Genomic DNA, 13,898 nt, shown 5'->3' on the forward strand with positions numbered 1-13,898 from the left:
TCTACTCCATGGGCTGTCATGGCTCATGTCATGGTTGGGGACTGGGTGGCCTTTCTGTGGTCCTTTACATATGATTATTACTACTTGACAAAATTCTTTCTTTACCTACATGTGCCAGTTTCCTAGGGTTGTACCAAAACTGGATAGATTTAGACAACATAAATTATAATCTCACAGTTCTGGAGGCTGGAAGTCTGAAATCCCAGTGTTGGAAAGGCCATGCTTTTTCTGAAACCTGTAAGGAAGAGTCCTTCCATGTGTTTTTCTAACTTCTGTATATTTGCTGGCCATTTTGACAATACTTTCCGTCCTGGTACAACACCCCAACCTTTGCCTTCAATGTCACATGACAACCACTCTGCATCATGTCTCCTCATGGTCATTTTTCATAAGGACAGCAGCTGAATTGAATTAGGGGCCCACCCTATTCCAATACAACTTCATCTTTATTAACTACAGATTGATTGTCCCTAATCTAAAAATCTAAAATCCATAATGCTTAAAAATCTAAAACTTTGCAAGCACCAGCATGACATCACCAGTTGGAAATTCCACACCTTTGAAACTGTGCTTCATACTTTAAATTATTTAAAATATTGCATAAAATCACCTTCAACCTATGTGTAAAAGCATGCATGAAACCTGACTGAATTTTGTGTTTAGTATTGGGTCTCATGGCCAAGATATCTTATTATGTATATACAAATATTATAAAATCTGAAAAAAAATCTGAGATATGAAAAATAAAACTCAAGCATTTTGAATAAGGGATAGTCAGTTTGTATATCTACAATGACACTATTTCCAAATAAGGTCACCTTATAACATACACAAAAAAGGAAACATATTCAATCCACAACATCATGGTACTGCTACTTGCAGTGTTCATGATATAACAAAATTAAATTAAACTTAAAATAATGAACTGAATTAAAAATAATTTGCATATATTCTCTTTCTTACTCGTATGCTCTTTTTGAGTAGAATTGTTTCAGATTACACTCTCCTGATGAGTATATTTGTCCAGAGATGATTATTCTGAGTGTGAGAGCACTTTTCCACTCAGGTCCTACATTATAGCCTGTCTGAAAGCCAGAAAAAATCAAGAAATTATTTTCAGACAAACACGTCTTTCTTTGCCTCCATGGGGCCAACAAAGCTTTGTCTGAAGGTTGATTTCAGTTTTATAATTTTCCATCATTCCGTTGGTTGACGCTGTTTTCATTTTAAAATCTATTATATTTTAAAATCCATCAGCAAGAATGTAAGATTAATTTTCATGTTCATTTCATAAGACAAATCTAACCCCTCTCAAAAGCTTTCTAAGCCAAAACATTTCACACTGATAAGACAAAAAGTTGGCCAAACACACCCAAATAAATCCAAATAATTCAACCCTGTGAATAAATGACTTGGGAGAAAAACATCAGGAAAAACTGAGACTACTATATATAAAAGTTCATTGTATTCTAACAAATTTAAGCCCTTTTGCATTAGGTTAAGGTGAAAAAATACCTTCTGTGGTCTTACTGGTGCATTCTGATTTTCATTGCAGGAGGCACTGGTCTTGCCCCAAACTTTCCTAAAAGAAAAATCACCAAATCCAGAGGCATCTTTCTCTATTTTCATATCACCATAAAAGTTCAAAAAGCCTGACCTCCCAAGTTTAAGAGATATGAGTAAAGGAAAAATATAGAACCAGAGAACATAACAGATGGAAGGACTTAAGACCCCCAAGAGTTGACACCCCAACTCTATTTTTTTTTTTTTTGGCCAGTAGATATCAGTGGAATTATCATGGAAAAAATCAGTCCCCCGAGGAAAAAGTGTCTATCAAGCCAAAATATGTACAAAAATCCCTGATAACCTCCTTCACAAACCATTCTGTATGACTTTTCTGAGGGAAATTCATGTTCAGAGCCATGTACTGTCACAATTCACTATATAACCATCTTGATAGGAAAAATGAAGAAATACCTTTTTTCTCACTCCCTCTTAGAAATAAAATATCTCAAGATGTTATTTGAACTGAAGAATATTCCTAGGATCTAAATAGATGTGTAGGAGAAAGCACCAAACCAAACCAAGGAAATAACAAACCAAACACTACAATTACAGCTGGATTAACAGGGTTTTTTTTTTTTCTTTCTAGATCTTTCTGAAGCAAGACACAATATACCTATCAAATTTCAGTGAGCCAGGTACCCTGGCACACATCTATAATGCCAGTGACTCAGGAGGCTAAGGCTAGAGGGTCACAAGTTTGAGGCCAGCCTGGGCAACCTAGCAAGGTCCTATGTTAAAATAAAATTTTAAAAATTTAAATAAATAGAAAGGGCTGGGGATGTAGCTTAGAGGTAGAATGCCCCTATTTTTAATACTCACTACTGCAACAAAAGAAATAAGTCTGTGTAATGATATGGGTGTCTAAGTTACACAATTTATTATAAAAAAATTGTTAATGTGTATATATGCTATACACATACATTTATATGCACATGTATATAAATATGAACTAAGTTATAACTATGCACCAAGCCATGCACATTATTACATTTTATCTCAAAACAACAACACTTTGAGGTAGATAATAAACCATCCTTCTTTAGCTGGGAGATGAAAAATTTTGCTGGTTAACAGTCGGAGAGTTAGAGTTAGTGAATTCCTGGCTCCAGTGTGCTTTCCTTTTAGAATACACTCTTGATAGAATATAAGTGAGCAAAATCTTGTTCATTGGTTCTGCTGTCATTAAACTTCTCCATTGCTTCATTCTCTTTTTGGCATATACATGCAATTTGAATTAATTATATACTAAATATAAAAAAATACTAGTTTCCTAAAAATGTATATTATTTGATAATGTATGTGATGTTGATGATATTATTATCAGTTATCTATTATACAATGGGAAGCAAAATTATCTCTGATGATTTTTAACCCCAAAGAACAAATATGTTTTTGGCATGAATCATATATTTTTTAGTATTACCTAGGAAAGATAAGAATGGTTCTATTACTAGAACCAAAAATTTAAAAAGAAAGACAGAAAGGAAGGAAAGGAAAGGAACATATGCACCCAGGCCCCATCCACCCTGTCCCAGTGTCATGATATCTAGGTGCATTGGTTTCTAGAATCATAACAGAATAGCTTCCAGCTAGATTTCTTCAATATTTCATTCCAGAAAAACACGTACAAATGTTCAAGAAATTGTAAACTCTCTATGGGAGAATCCATGACTGCAAACATCTAAAGTAAAAAGCTGGTGGAAGAACCTAGAATAAATCTTCCTCTGAACAAAGCAGAGCAGTCCTGGAATTCCCTAAGAGGGACGGCTGGAGGCCAGCTGGGGCTTTGTTACTCTAGGCCATGAACAACATGAAAACCTCTACACTCTTAAGGCCCCATTCCTGAAACACTTCAAGAAAGGAGCTTATAGTACATCATGACAAGGAGGAACAACCAAATTCACTGAGTCCCCAGCTGGAGAGACACTTGGCAGTGAAGAAGAAATGATGAGGCAAGCACTCTGGTAAAGAGAGATGACTAAAAAGCCAGACACAAGTGATTCCAAGTCCCAGGCCCCACCCACCTTCTGAGTGTGTGATCTGGGAAATGGCTACTTTTCACATTGATTTTTGATCTATAAAATCAGGATAATAATTGAATGCCCCTTATGGAGCATCTGTGAGGATTTAATGAGATTCTGCTTTCTATGGTTTGGATTGCAAGTGTCTCCCAAGTGTTGAAGTCCTGGTCCCCAAGGCAATAATGTTCAAAGGTGGAGTTTGGGGAAGTGATTGAAGTGATTGGGAAGCTATAATCTCCTCAGTGGATTAATCCCTAGATGGACTCATAATCTGATGGCGTTATTGGGAGGCAGTGGAAACTGAAGGAGAGGCCTAGTTGGAGGAAGTAGTTACTGGTAGCTTGTCCTTGGGGACTATATCTTGTCCCTATTCCTCATCCCCTTCCTTGTGTGTCCTTGTGTTCGTTCTCTCTCTCTCTCACTCTCTCTCTCCACCCCCCTCCTTTATGGCTGCCATAAGGTGAGCAGATGCTAAGAGCCACATCCAAGTAATATGATGCATGGCATTTTTGGTTGAAAGGTAATGCCAGCTAGCCATTGAGATGATATGATTATGTTAAGATTTGCATTCATATGGATATTGGACTCCTGCTGTTCACCTTGGCCTGCTAGGGACTCCTGGAGAGTTCCCATTGGTTGGGGAAGTACAGTAGGAGGGAATTCCGGGGGAGGAACTTCCTCTGGGGTTCCGGGAGAATGCCGCTGGGTCGATCGGGATTTTTTTCCCAGGGGCATACGGGGCATTGGCGGCAGTTTCAAAAAATAAAGTTTGTTCCTGCTTGAGTGGCTCATGATTTTGTGCCTAGCCAGACTGCGGCAATTTCAAGTATAACATACTTGAAATTTATAAGATGCTCTGTTTAATGGAACAACTCAAATGTTAAAAAATTTCAAGCAACATGCTTTAATATTTTAAAATGTTACTTAATGAAACTTATTGAAACAAGATATGCAGCACATTCTTGTACTTGGTATTATAAACTCCTACTGATGATCTCTACTTAATGGTCAAAAAAATAGAAAATGAGAAGAAACCAGACTATTGGGATATAATAATGTCTGCAGAGAATGTCAAGTTCTAACTTTTGTTAACTGAAATCATTTGAAGAAAAATCAGGGGGTCTACAAACCACCCATATTATTTTAAATGATGAGGTAGATTTTTTTTCCCCTATGCAGGCAAATGGACGATAACAAAAAATCCAGACTTTCAAATTATCTTAAAAAAAAAATTCAGGTTATAGTCACTTTCACAAAAAAGACATTTATAAACTATGAGGTGGAAAGGTCATCCTCAGACATGTTCTATACTTGAGGTGGTACTTGGAGATTCAAGAATCAGTCTTGGATCAATCAACTCTCTCCAAAAAACCATGATCTTCCTCTCCTGTGTCACAGCATACTCAACTATCTCGGTTCCATTTTCATTGTGATAAACCAAGTCAAATTTCCCAGGTTCTTTCAAGGCAGGTAAGGATGAGAGAATTTCTATATCTACTTTCTGGGTCTCTGGATTGTGGCTTAATATTTTTGGTTAGAGCTTGGTGCTGATAACGCCAAGGTCGCGGGTTCCTTCCCGTAAGGGCCACCAATTGCCGCAGTCTGGCTAGGCACAAAATCACAGAGCCACTCAAGCAGGAACAAACTTTATTTTTTGAAACTGCCGCCAATGCCCCGTATGCCCCTGGGAAAAAAATCCCGATCGACCCACTCGGCATTCTCCCAGAACCCCAGAGGAAGTTCCTCCCCCGGAATTCCCTCCTACTGTACTTCCCCAACCAATGGGAACTCTCCAGGAGTCCCTAGCAGGCCAAGGTGAACAGCAGGAGTCTAATATCCATATGAATGCAAATCTTAACATAATCATATCATCTCAATGGCTAGCTGGCATTACCTTTCAACCAAAAATGCCATGCATTATATTACTTGGCTGTGGCTCTTAGCAAGCAGACACTTTCTCCACTGTACCCTTCTACCATGATGTTTCCACAAGGCAACATGTCTATCATGGACTGAAAACAATGAGCCAAAGCAAATATTACGTCCTCTAAGTTGATTTTCTCATGCATTTGTCACAGAAACAAAAAGCTGTCAAATATTGCTACAAATGTGCTCAGCATGGTGCCTGACACATAGGAAACACAATTGGCCCATACTGAGTCAGAGCTGGAGCATGAGAAGCTAGGATTTGGTGCCAGACAAAACCAGTAGTCAGGAGAGAACACAGTGATACATATCAGCTAATTGCCTCACTGGTAGTCCACAGGATGCTTTGGGTCTTAAGAGGAAAATGCCAGTCTTCTCTTAGACACAAGCTATCCTGAGTGAGGACTCACAGCTGGCTGAAGGATTGTATGCTGGATGCAGTCCTTTCACCCTTCCAGGAGGTCTCCTTGTGCAAGATGGCTTATAAAGACCTTCATCATATATAAACCCAGGTGAGTGAACTCCCTGGTCTCTGCAATGTTTTAAACTCCAAAACACTGTGCTCTTAAAGGAGGAAAAAGGAGAAACATTTATGCAAAGCACCTATGATGTGGGCTCCAGTGACAACTGGCACACTCCTACTCCTTCTGCCCCATGGTTGGTTGAGTTTTTAGCTTTCTCATTTTAGTTTTTGGCTCCTCAATGGGATCAGTGTGCTTCCAGAAGCCTCTCTCCACAGACCCATCTGTCTATGCTCCTCAGAGCCACAGTCCACCAGCTGGATGCCTGGCAAGCCCCCGAGGTGAGTGCACAGTGGTTGTTCCTGGGAGGGAGCAGGGCAGTTGACATTCATATGCTTCCTGAGTGGCATTAATATTCCAAAGGAGTGAACCATTAGCAATGGATCAATAGTTCTACCACAACACAACCACTGCAAGGGGGACTCTAAAATAGAAAGATGGGCAGAGAGGTGCTTTTCTGTATCCCTCCTTACCTTGAAAAACTAATTTCCCTGGCCTCTACCTGGGGGTCGAGTACATCAACAGGGAACAGTATTTCTTCAAGGGCATAAGGACTTCATAGGGAAGTCACCTGGAAGGAGGAAGGAATGTGTCACTGCACAGCTAACAACAAATGGATAACCCATATAATCCACCGGTGTGCTGGGTAGAAAGACACCAGCTGAATAAAGTATATGTATTTGGTATCTGCTCACTAGTACCTCCACCACAACCACCTCGCACAACAGAAACAACCTGGGCAAAAGAGTGATCCACTCACATGACCAGGAAAGAACAACACAGGACAATTGCTGGAAAGAAAAGCAGACAGGCAAGGGAAGAAGCAGTGATCTCAGGCATTTGTTTCTTAATTCATTCACGCAACAAATATTTACTGAGCACTTTCTATACACCAGACATTAGTGATACAGTGCTAAATAAAGCCAAAGAATGGACCTATTCTCAAGGAATTTACAGTTCAATTAGGGAAGACAGAATACATGTAGATAACATGACAAACAAGTGAGATAACTTCAGAGGAAGAAGATCATTCTGAGGAAAAATCCAGGATGATCCTGATGGAAGTGGCTTTAGATTATTTTGATTTTATTGTCAGGAAAGGCCTCAGTGAGGGGGACTCAGTGAGTTTGGGCCAAAATAAGAAACAGTTTTCTATGTGCGATTTGGGGTAGGGTATTCCTAATAGTGGAGACATGAAGTCCTTATGCCCTCTGTGACTGGAATAAGTTTTCTGTGTTCATGAAACAGAAAGATGTCCAGAAAGTTTACAACAGAGTGGAGGGAAAGGAAGGGCGGGAGGATTGTCACTCAGACTTTATTAGCAAACACAATAGGCCAAGTCAGCATTGGGATGCAAATCCAAAGAAGGCACACTCTGCCTCCAAGAAGCCTAAAAGTACCTACAGAGACTAATAGAGACTCTATATGCTTATAAAATGAAATGTTAAGTGTTTTCCAAGACATGCACAAAATGTCACAGCTTCCAAAATCTACAAGGAGACTTTTGGGGTCCACTCAAGAATCAAAACCACATTATTCTGTATTATTCCATGGAACTGCCATATCAAAACTCAACTTTCATCATGTACATTTCTCCAACATTTTATTTTTAACTGATCCCAGAAAAACAGCATCATTCAGTCTCAAATTCTAGACACACGACAGAAGGTGAGTTCCCTCTTTGATGCACACCCAGGCAACAATTCACTTTCCTAGTTGATGTTTTATTTGGGGAATCTCTGAAATATGAAACACAAGCAGTGAAATTACGGAGTGATTTGTTCATGCTTAGTGAAGATCTCTGAATGACACCCACACAGCTAACCATCTCAGACTCTCAGCAGCTAATGCCTCTGTTTTTTCCATCCCCCAGGGCACAGTCCTACCCATAGAAAGCTTCTGTTCTGACGGAGGGCACTCTGCTGAGGCCAAGTCAGACTCCATAAAAGGCCAAGTTTAAATGACATATTTGGACTCAACCACTTGGCTACCTTCTTGTACACAGCCTGCCTTTTAGAATTGGACCCAAGTCCCAGGAGGGTAAAGTCCACGTGAGAGTGGAAAGCCCTCATCCTTTTCCATACTCCTATTCAGTGGTTCCTGAAAGAATCACTCAGTAAGTCTTTCTTGGTTGACCACAGTTCCACTGTAAAACAAAATGATAGAGAAATGTGAGAATGGAGTCAAATTGAATATAAGCAGAGGGATATTTTTATTTTGTTTTCATCTATCTATTCAGTAAAGATTTGCCAAAACCCAATGCTCAAGGCCTTATAAGGTGTAATCTTTGCTTTCTGAGACCTACTCTCAGTCCACAACAAGAGAGAGAGTTAAACAACATTCAAAGTCTAAGCTGAAATGTGTGGGAAGACACCAATTACCACCTAGGGATGAGGGGAACACAGAATTCATGGGACCTCAGTCGGTGGAGGGAAGCTTGGTATACAGAGCTGGGTAGTGAAGTCTCAAGGTAACACTCCCGCCTTGTTTCCGGCTCCTTGTGATTTTAGGTAAATTCCTATGTGATTTTAGGTAAATTCTCCTTCCTGAGCTTCAACTTCCTCATCTATAAAATGGGCAATAATTAACTCTGTTTTATAGAATTGTGAAGATTAAATGTACTATGTACCTAAAATTTTCTTACTATTCTAACTGATCAATAATAAATGGTAGTATACATTTTATTAACATTATTACTGGTGCCTCCTAATCTAGTTTAAACCTTCCTAGCTATGCCACTTTAATCAAGTAATGCTAAATCTTCATGCCTCAGTTTATTCATCTGTAAAATAGGGATAATAATCATCATAAGAACTATGTTATAAGATTATTATTAGAGGTAAATAGTAATGTTATGAGGGTGAGTGACAGGTTAGATATTATATAATGCATTTAATATTCCCTAACATACAGTGAGTGCTCAATAGACTTTGTTTTTTTTTTAAGAGAGAGTGAGAGAGAGAGAGAGAGAGAGAGAGAGAGAGAATTTTTTTTAATATTTATTTTTTAGTTCTCGGCGGACACAACATCTTTGTTGGTATGTGGTGCTGAGGATCAAACCCGGGCCGCACGCATGCCAGGCAAGCGCGCTACCACTTGAGCCACATCCCCAGCCCTAGACTTTGACTAATAGTATTATTGTTGTAGATTCTGTTTTATGTAACCTCACTTTCCTTAAAAATATGCACACAGAATATCAGCAGAAGGGCAGAAAGTGTGGGAGATTGCAAATTGTTTGCAATTCTTTTCAGACTGTCAATGGCATGTTAGGTGAAAGGTTTCCCAATACCTTCACAAAATCATTAGAGCTAATTGGACAAAGTAAAACATTAGAAAAAAGTTTCCTCAAATTAGAATCTGCTCCTGAAGCATTTATTCTTTGGAGACTGTAAAAAATCCTCAGAAAAGGATCCTAGTGAGAACAAAGCAGAATAAAATGCATTAGAACAAAAAGTCCTCTGCTGGTTATGAGAGAAACTACAATCCCATAGCAAGGTAGATTAGGATGGCCTTCCAGGGCACAGTAGACATGATTAGGTCACTTGGTCAATATTAGGCAAGAGAGAGAGAGAGAGAGAGAGAGAGAGAGAGAGAGAGAGAGAGAAGGAAAGAAGGAGGAATGGAAGGATGGAAGGGAAGGGAAGGAAGAGAGAAAGGAAGGGAGAGAGAGAGGAAGGAAGGGAAAATAAGTGTGTACATTTAAAAAAAAAACTCTTCTACACACGCATTAAAAATAGACTAATCCATAATCCTGAACCACTAGGTTATTGTAACACAAAATCAGGTTATGTAAAAATTTAGCAATTATCACCAAACAAAATACATTCTGAAATTCCTACTTGCCTCTCTGAACATAGAATTAGAAAATTTAGAGCAACTAAAGCAACCTTTCTTCTTCTAATGCATTAGAGTCTAAAAAGAAAGAGGATGATCCCAAGAGGCATGAGTTTCCTACACACCAGTTGCCCATTACACCAGGTGCCCAATTCTGATCCTAAATCAGGGACATGGACAATAGTTGATGTCAGTTAGACCCTAGGTCATCTAATCCCTGCCCTGGAAGACTCCATCCACTAAGAGGGTCTTTCTTCTGCCAATCAGGACACATTCAGTATCTGGAGCTGGCACAATGGCAGGGAATTTTCTAACAGGGTCTTTTAATGCATGGTCAGGTTGGGGTCAATTCTAGGATCTAGAGAAAGCTCCACCTTATCTTCATTTGTTCATCTATACTCAAACAAGACCCCTGTGTGGAGAGCATATGTATAAATACAAACATTTAATGCCTGAAAGAAACAGGGATGGGGACACCCACCACCACCCCCGACAACTGGGAAAGATGCATGAAATCAAAGACAAAGAAAGAGAAGTCATCTAGTACCTGATAATGTGATTTGAAAGAGAAGCTGCTCCCCACCCAGGCTTGTCCCATGGCTCAGGTTCTGCTGAATGCAGCCACTCTTTGCCTCTTTCCTAAGTCCTGATTCTCATGAACTTTGTGGGCTACCTTCTGGAAACCAGATTGTGGCTACTTTTATCAAATCCTCCCTATAAGAATCATAGTCAAGGCTGTTTATTTTTCTTCAAATCTCTATTTAGCCGACTACCTTCCACCTTCTCCTTGAGGGGAAAAATCCCATTTGTATTTAAAATGGTTCCCATATGAAGATGCCTCTATTTTGTCCCTGGAGGACTTCTCCTCACAGCCCAGGATTAGGGACAAAGGAGTCATCCAGAGAACATTAAACTTCCTTGACTATATTACTTCAGAGGTTCATTTTTATTTTTCTATATATGTAGTCTAAAATTACTGCATATTTGTAATTCCCATGAACCCCTTTATAAAAAGATACACAGTCATTTTTGGAGAGGGGACAGCTGGATGTTTTATCTTCATCCAAAGTAGTTCCTCAAGAGCTCAGTGGAAGAGGTGGGCTTATTGAATGAATAAGTAACTAGGAGTTCATTGGACCCCATGGGGTCTATCTCCCAAAAGACAAAGGATCTGGGGATGCCTATAGCTCTGTGTGGTTCCTTAAATCACACACTTCCTTTGGCAATGTCCAAATAATTCAACACAGTATTGCTGGTGACCCCTCCTCAACATTTCCTTTCCTACGGGTATCATCTTAAGCAAACAATCTGGTTTTAGAAGAACAGTCCTCAGTGGATAAAATAGTGGATACCAGTATCAAGGTTATCTTTCCAAGAATCTTCATGTGCAAAGGATGAAAATACTGTTAGGTTTCCTTGGTCTAATTCAATTCCTTGGCTTGTAAAACTTTATTAAAGAGGTCATATTAAGTCAAAGAGAGTCAGGGAAGTCATTCCTATGAAGCTTTCTAACTTTTACCTCATGATTACTCTTTAAAAATTCCAGGGAGTAAAATATTTCATTGCAATCATTACAGTGTTGCCCTCATGTGAGTGGTATGATTTATCAACACTGGAAATGGAGTTAGTGTTTCTGTAGGAAAGGTAATCAGGGAGGTAGAATCCTCCTACTTTACACAAAGCATAGCCAAGATTATTCATTTCCTCCTCCCCAGTTCCTCTAAGCCTTAACCCCCAAAGCCAATTGAGACCCATCTCAACACTGAAACCTAGTTTCTGTTCCATAGATGAGTTTTGCACACACTGCTTTGGTGGACAGTATGAACAGAACAGGGTCCATCAGTGTAAATGACATTTTCCAAAGACAAATCAGACTCCATGACTTCGGCCTCAGAAAACCACATTCAGATTGGAGAATGCCTCTCTGCCCACCAGTTCATGGCATGGAGACACCCTGTCACAGTCAGGCCCAGGACAAAACAGATGCACTGCCAGAATCCAGGAGCTCTAGTAGGCAGCTCCCTATGGCATGGAGGAGTGAGGGCATTTATATGAGCTAGACCCCTCCTATGGGTCTCATTAACTTCAGAGAAGACTATTCACATTGAGCCTCAGCGGGTCCCCAGTCGCTAGGACCACCAGGCTCAGTCCAGAGGGAGCCAGGATCATTGCCCTCAGTCTCAGAGACTACCTGGCCCAGCTACTCCTCACCCTTACCAAATCGCTAAGCCAAGGAGGTCAATTTAGGGGCAAACAGCTCACCACCAGAATCTGAGCATTTCCCTATGACTGTCACATCCCCAGGCAGAGTACCCAATTCGTTTACGAATTGTGCAACCCAGGGAACCAGCAACCTCTCTGCCAGCCTTGGCATGCTACAATGCACACACCTGCACCCCTGCCCCTCACCCGTACAAATCATCCTCAATTCGGAGAGTGGCAGTTCCCTACCTGAGGGTGGCGCTCTCCCCCTGCCGGACCGTCACGTTGTCCATAGCTTTGGGGAAGGTGGCATCTCCGCTGCGCACGGGCACTCCTGTGGGTACAAGGAACAGCAGCCTGAGAGACACGACCACGAGGCACTTCCAGGGCAGGAACAGGTACCCACAGACCCCCATCCTCGACAGCCACAACTTCCCAGAACTCTGGCAGCTGCACCGCACACGCCCCCTGGGCGAGCACAGGAAGTGGGTGGGGTGGGGGAGCAGGCACAGGGACTGAGCGGTGAACTAGCCGCAACCGCGAGGCGCGGGGAGGAGAAAAGCGCGCAGACTCCTCCAAGTCTAATATTCCGCTCTCAAATCCAGCCTCAGCTTGCCAGCCTCGGAGAACCAGTTTCCACGAAAGACATCCGAAGTGGGCTTTCTCCGCGCCGCTTGGGCCAGGGAAGGTGGCAGAGAAAGGGGAAGCGCGAGACAGGTGCAAGGTGCACGTTTCAGGAACCGCTTCTTCCCATTAACAGTTCAGACATGGCACTTTGGAGAGGAAGTAAGCACTTTGGTACCAGAAAGGGAATGGGGGTGGATTTCATCCAGCTACCCAGATGTGGACTGCAATTCCTCAGTTCGAACAAGGGGAAATCCAACACTTTCTTTGTAAGTTTCCGAGAAAGGCTGGTCACCAGAAACAATCTGTAACAATAGCAGATGGAAAGTAGAGCACGCAGGAGGCGACCAGGGTTGTGAGAGGTGACCGCTAAGCAGGCTTCGTACAATCCAGAACCAGGGATCCTGCCGCAGCCGCCTCGGTCAACTTCCTCGGAAGCCAAATACGCGGTGCAACCACCTCGATCAGGGCGGTCTCGGCGGGGCAGTGGCCTCGGTGGCGGCCGAGGCAGGAGCAGTGGGGCAGAAATGGAGTGCGGCGGCCCCTTGCTCGCTTTCTGGCTCGCTGGCTCGCTGGGGAAGGCGAGGCGCAGCCGGCACCGGAGCCGCGCGGACGCCACGCTCAGCGGCCGCCCCCGGCCTCCGCGCCGCCTTCCTCCCGGGAGCAGCCCCGACGCGCGCGGGCCCCGACCGCCGGGGTTGTCATGGCAGCAGCTCCATCCCTGACCGCTACTTTCTCCTGGTGCCGACTCGGAGCTAGCAGGCGGGCGGGCTGCGCGGACTGCGCGCTCATCCCGGCGGGTGCGGGGCGCTGGGCGCTGGCGCCCACCTTAACCCCCGCCGCGCCAAGCCGGGGCGGTGCACCAGCCCAGGCCAGGAGTTTAACCATTTTCCGCCTTGAAGAGCCAACACATCCCAAATTAAGAAGAAAGACAAAGTTACCATGCTGTCTTAATAAACCTAAGACGTCTTAATAAGGGTCACAAACTGTAAAAGGAAGACCCTGCAGCAAGCATACATGCACCTTTAAAACAATCAGATTAAGTCCATTAGCATTTAGAGTAAATTCAGAGTGTTGGATGTTTTAAAATAATTTCATTTTTTAAAATTCAATAATAGAGCACCCACCCCTACAACCACCCCTTGCCCCAAAGCTACTTAAAACCCCAAGGACTCAATGCTACCATTCCACCATTCTCAGAGAT

At 42.1% G+C, this 13,898-nt stretch overlaps 1 protein-coding gene across 3 annotated transcripts in view; it reads right to left on the bottom strand.

The window, feature by feature from the left end:
- Positions 1 to 13,439, bottom strand: part of NTM (neurotrimin) — a 411,195-nt gene extending 397,756 nt beyond the window's left edge. For all 3 annotated transcript variants that reach the window (XM_081279775.1, XM_081279773.1, XM_081279772.1), the window contains exon 1: positions 12,320 to 13,439. In XM_081279775.1, the coding sequence (XP_081135901.1) occupies positions 12,320 to 12,486 (167 nt within the window). In that variant the 5' untranslated portion in view covers positions 12,487 to 13,439. The remainder of the gene's footprint in view (positions 1 to 12,319) is intronic.
- Positions 13,440 to 13,898: the final 459 nt, after the last annotated feature.

This window comes from Spermophilus citellus (assembly GCF_964194105.1).
Source record: "Spermophilus citellus genome assembly, chromosome: 2".
NCBI classification, from domain to species: Eukaryota; Metazoa; Chordata; class Mammalia; order Rodentia; family Sciuridae; genus Spermophilus; species Spermophilus citellus.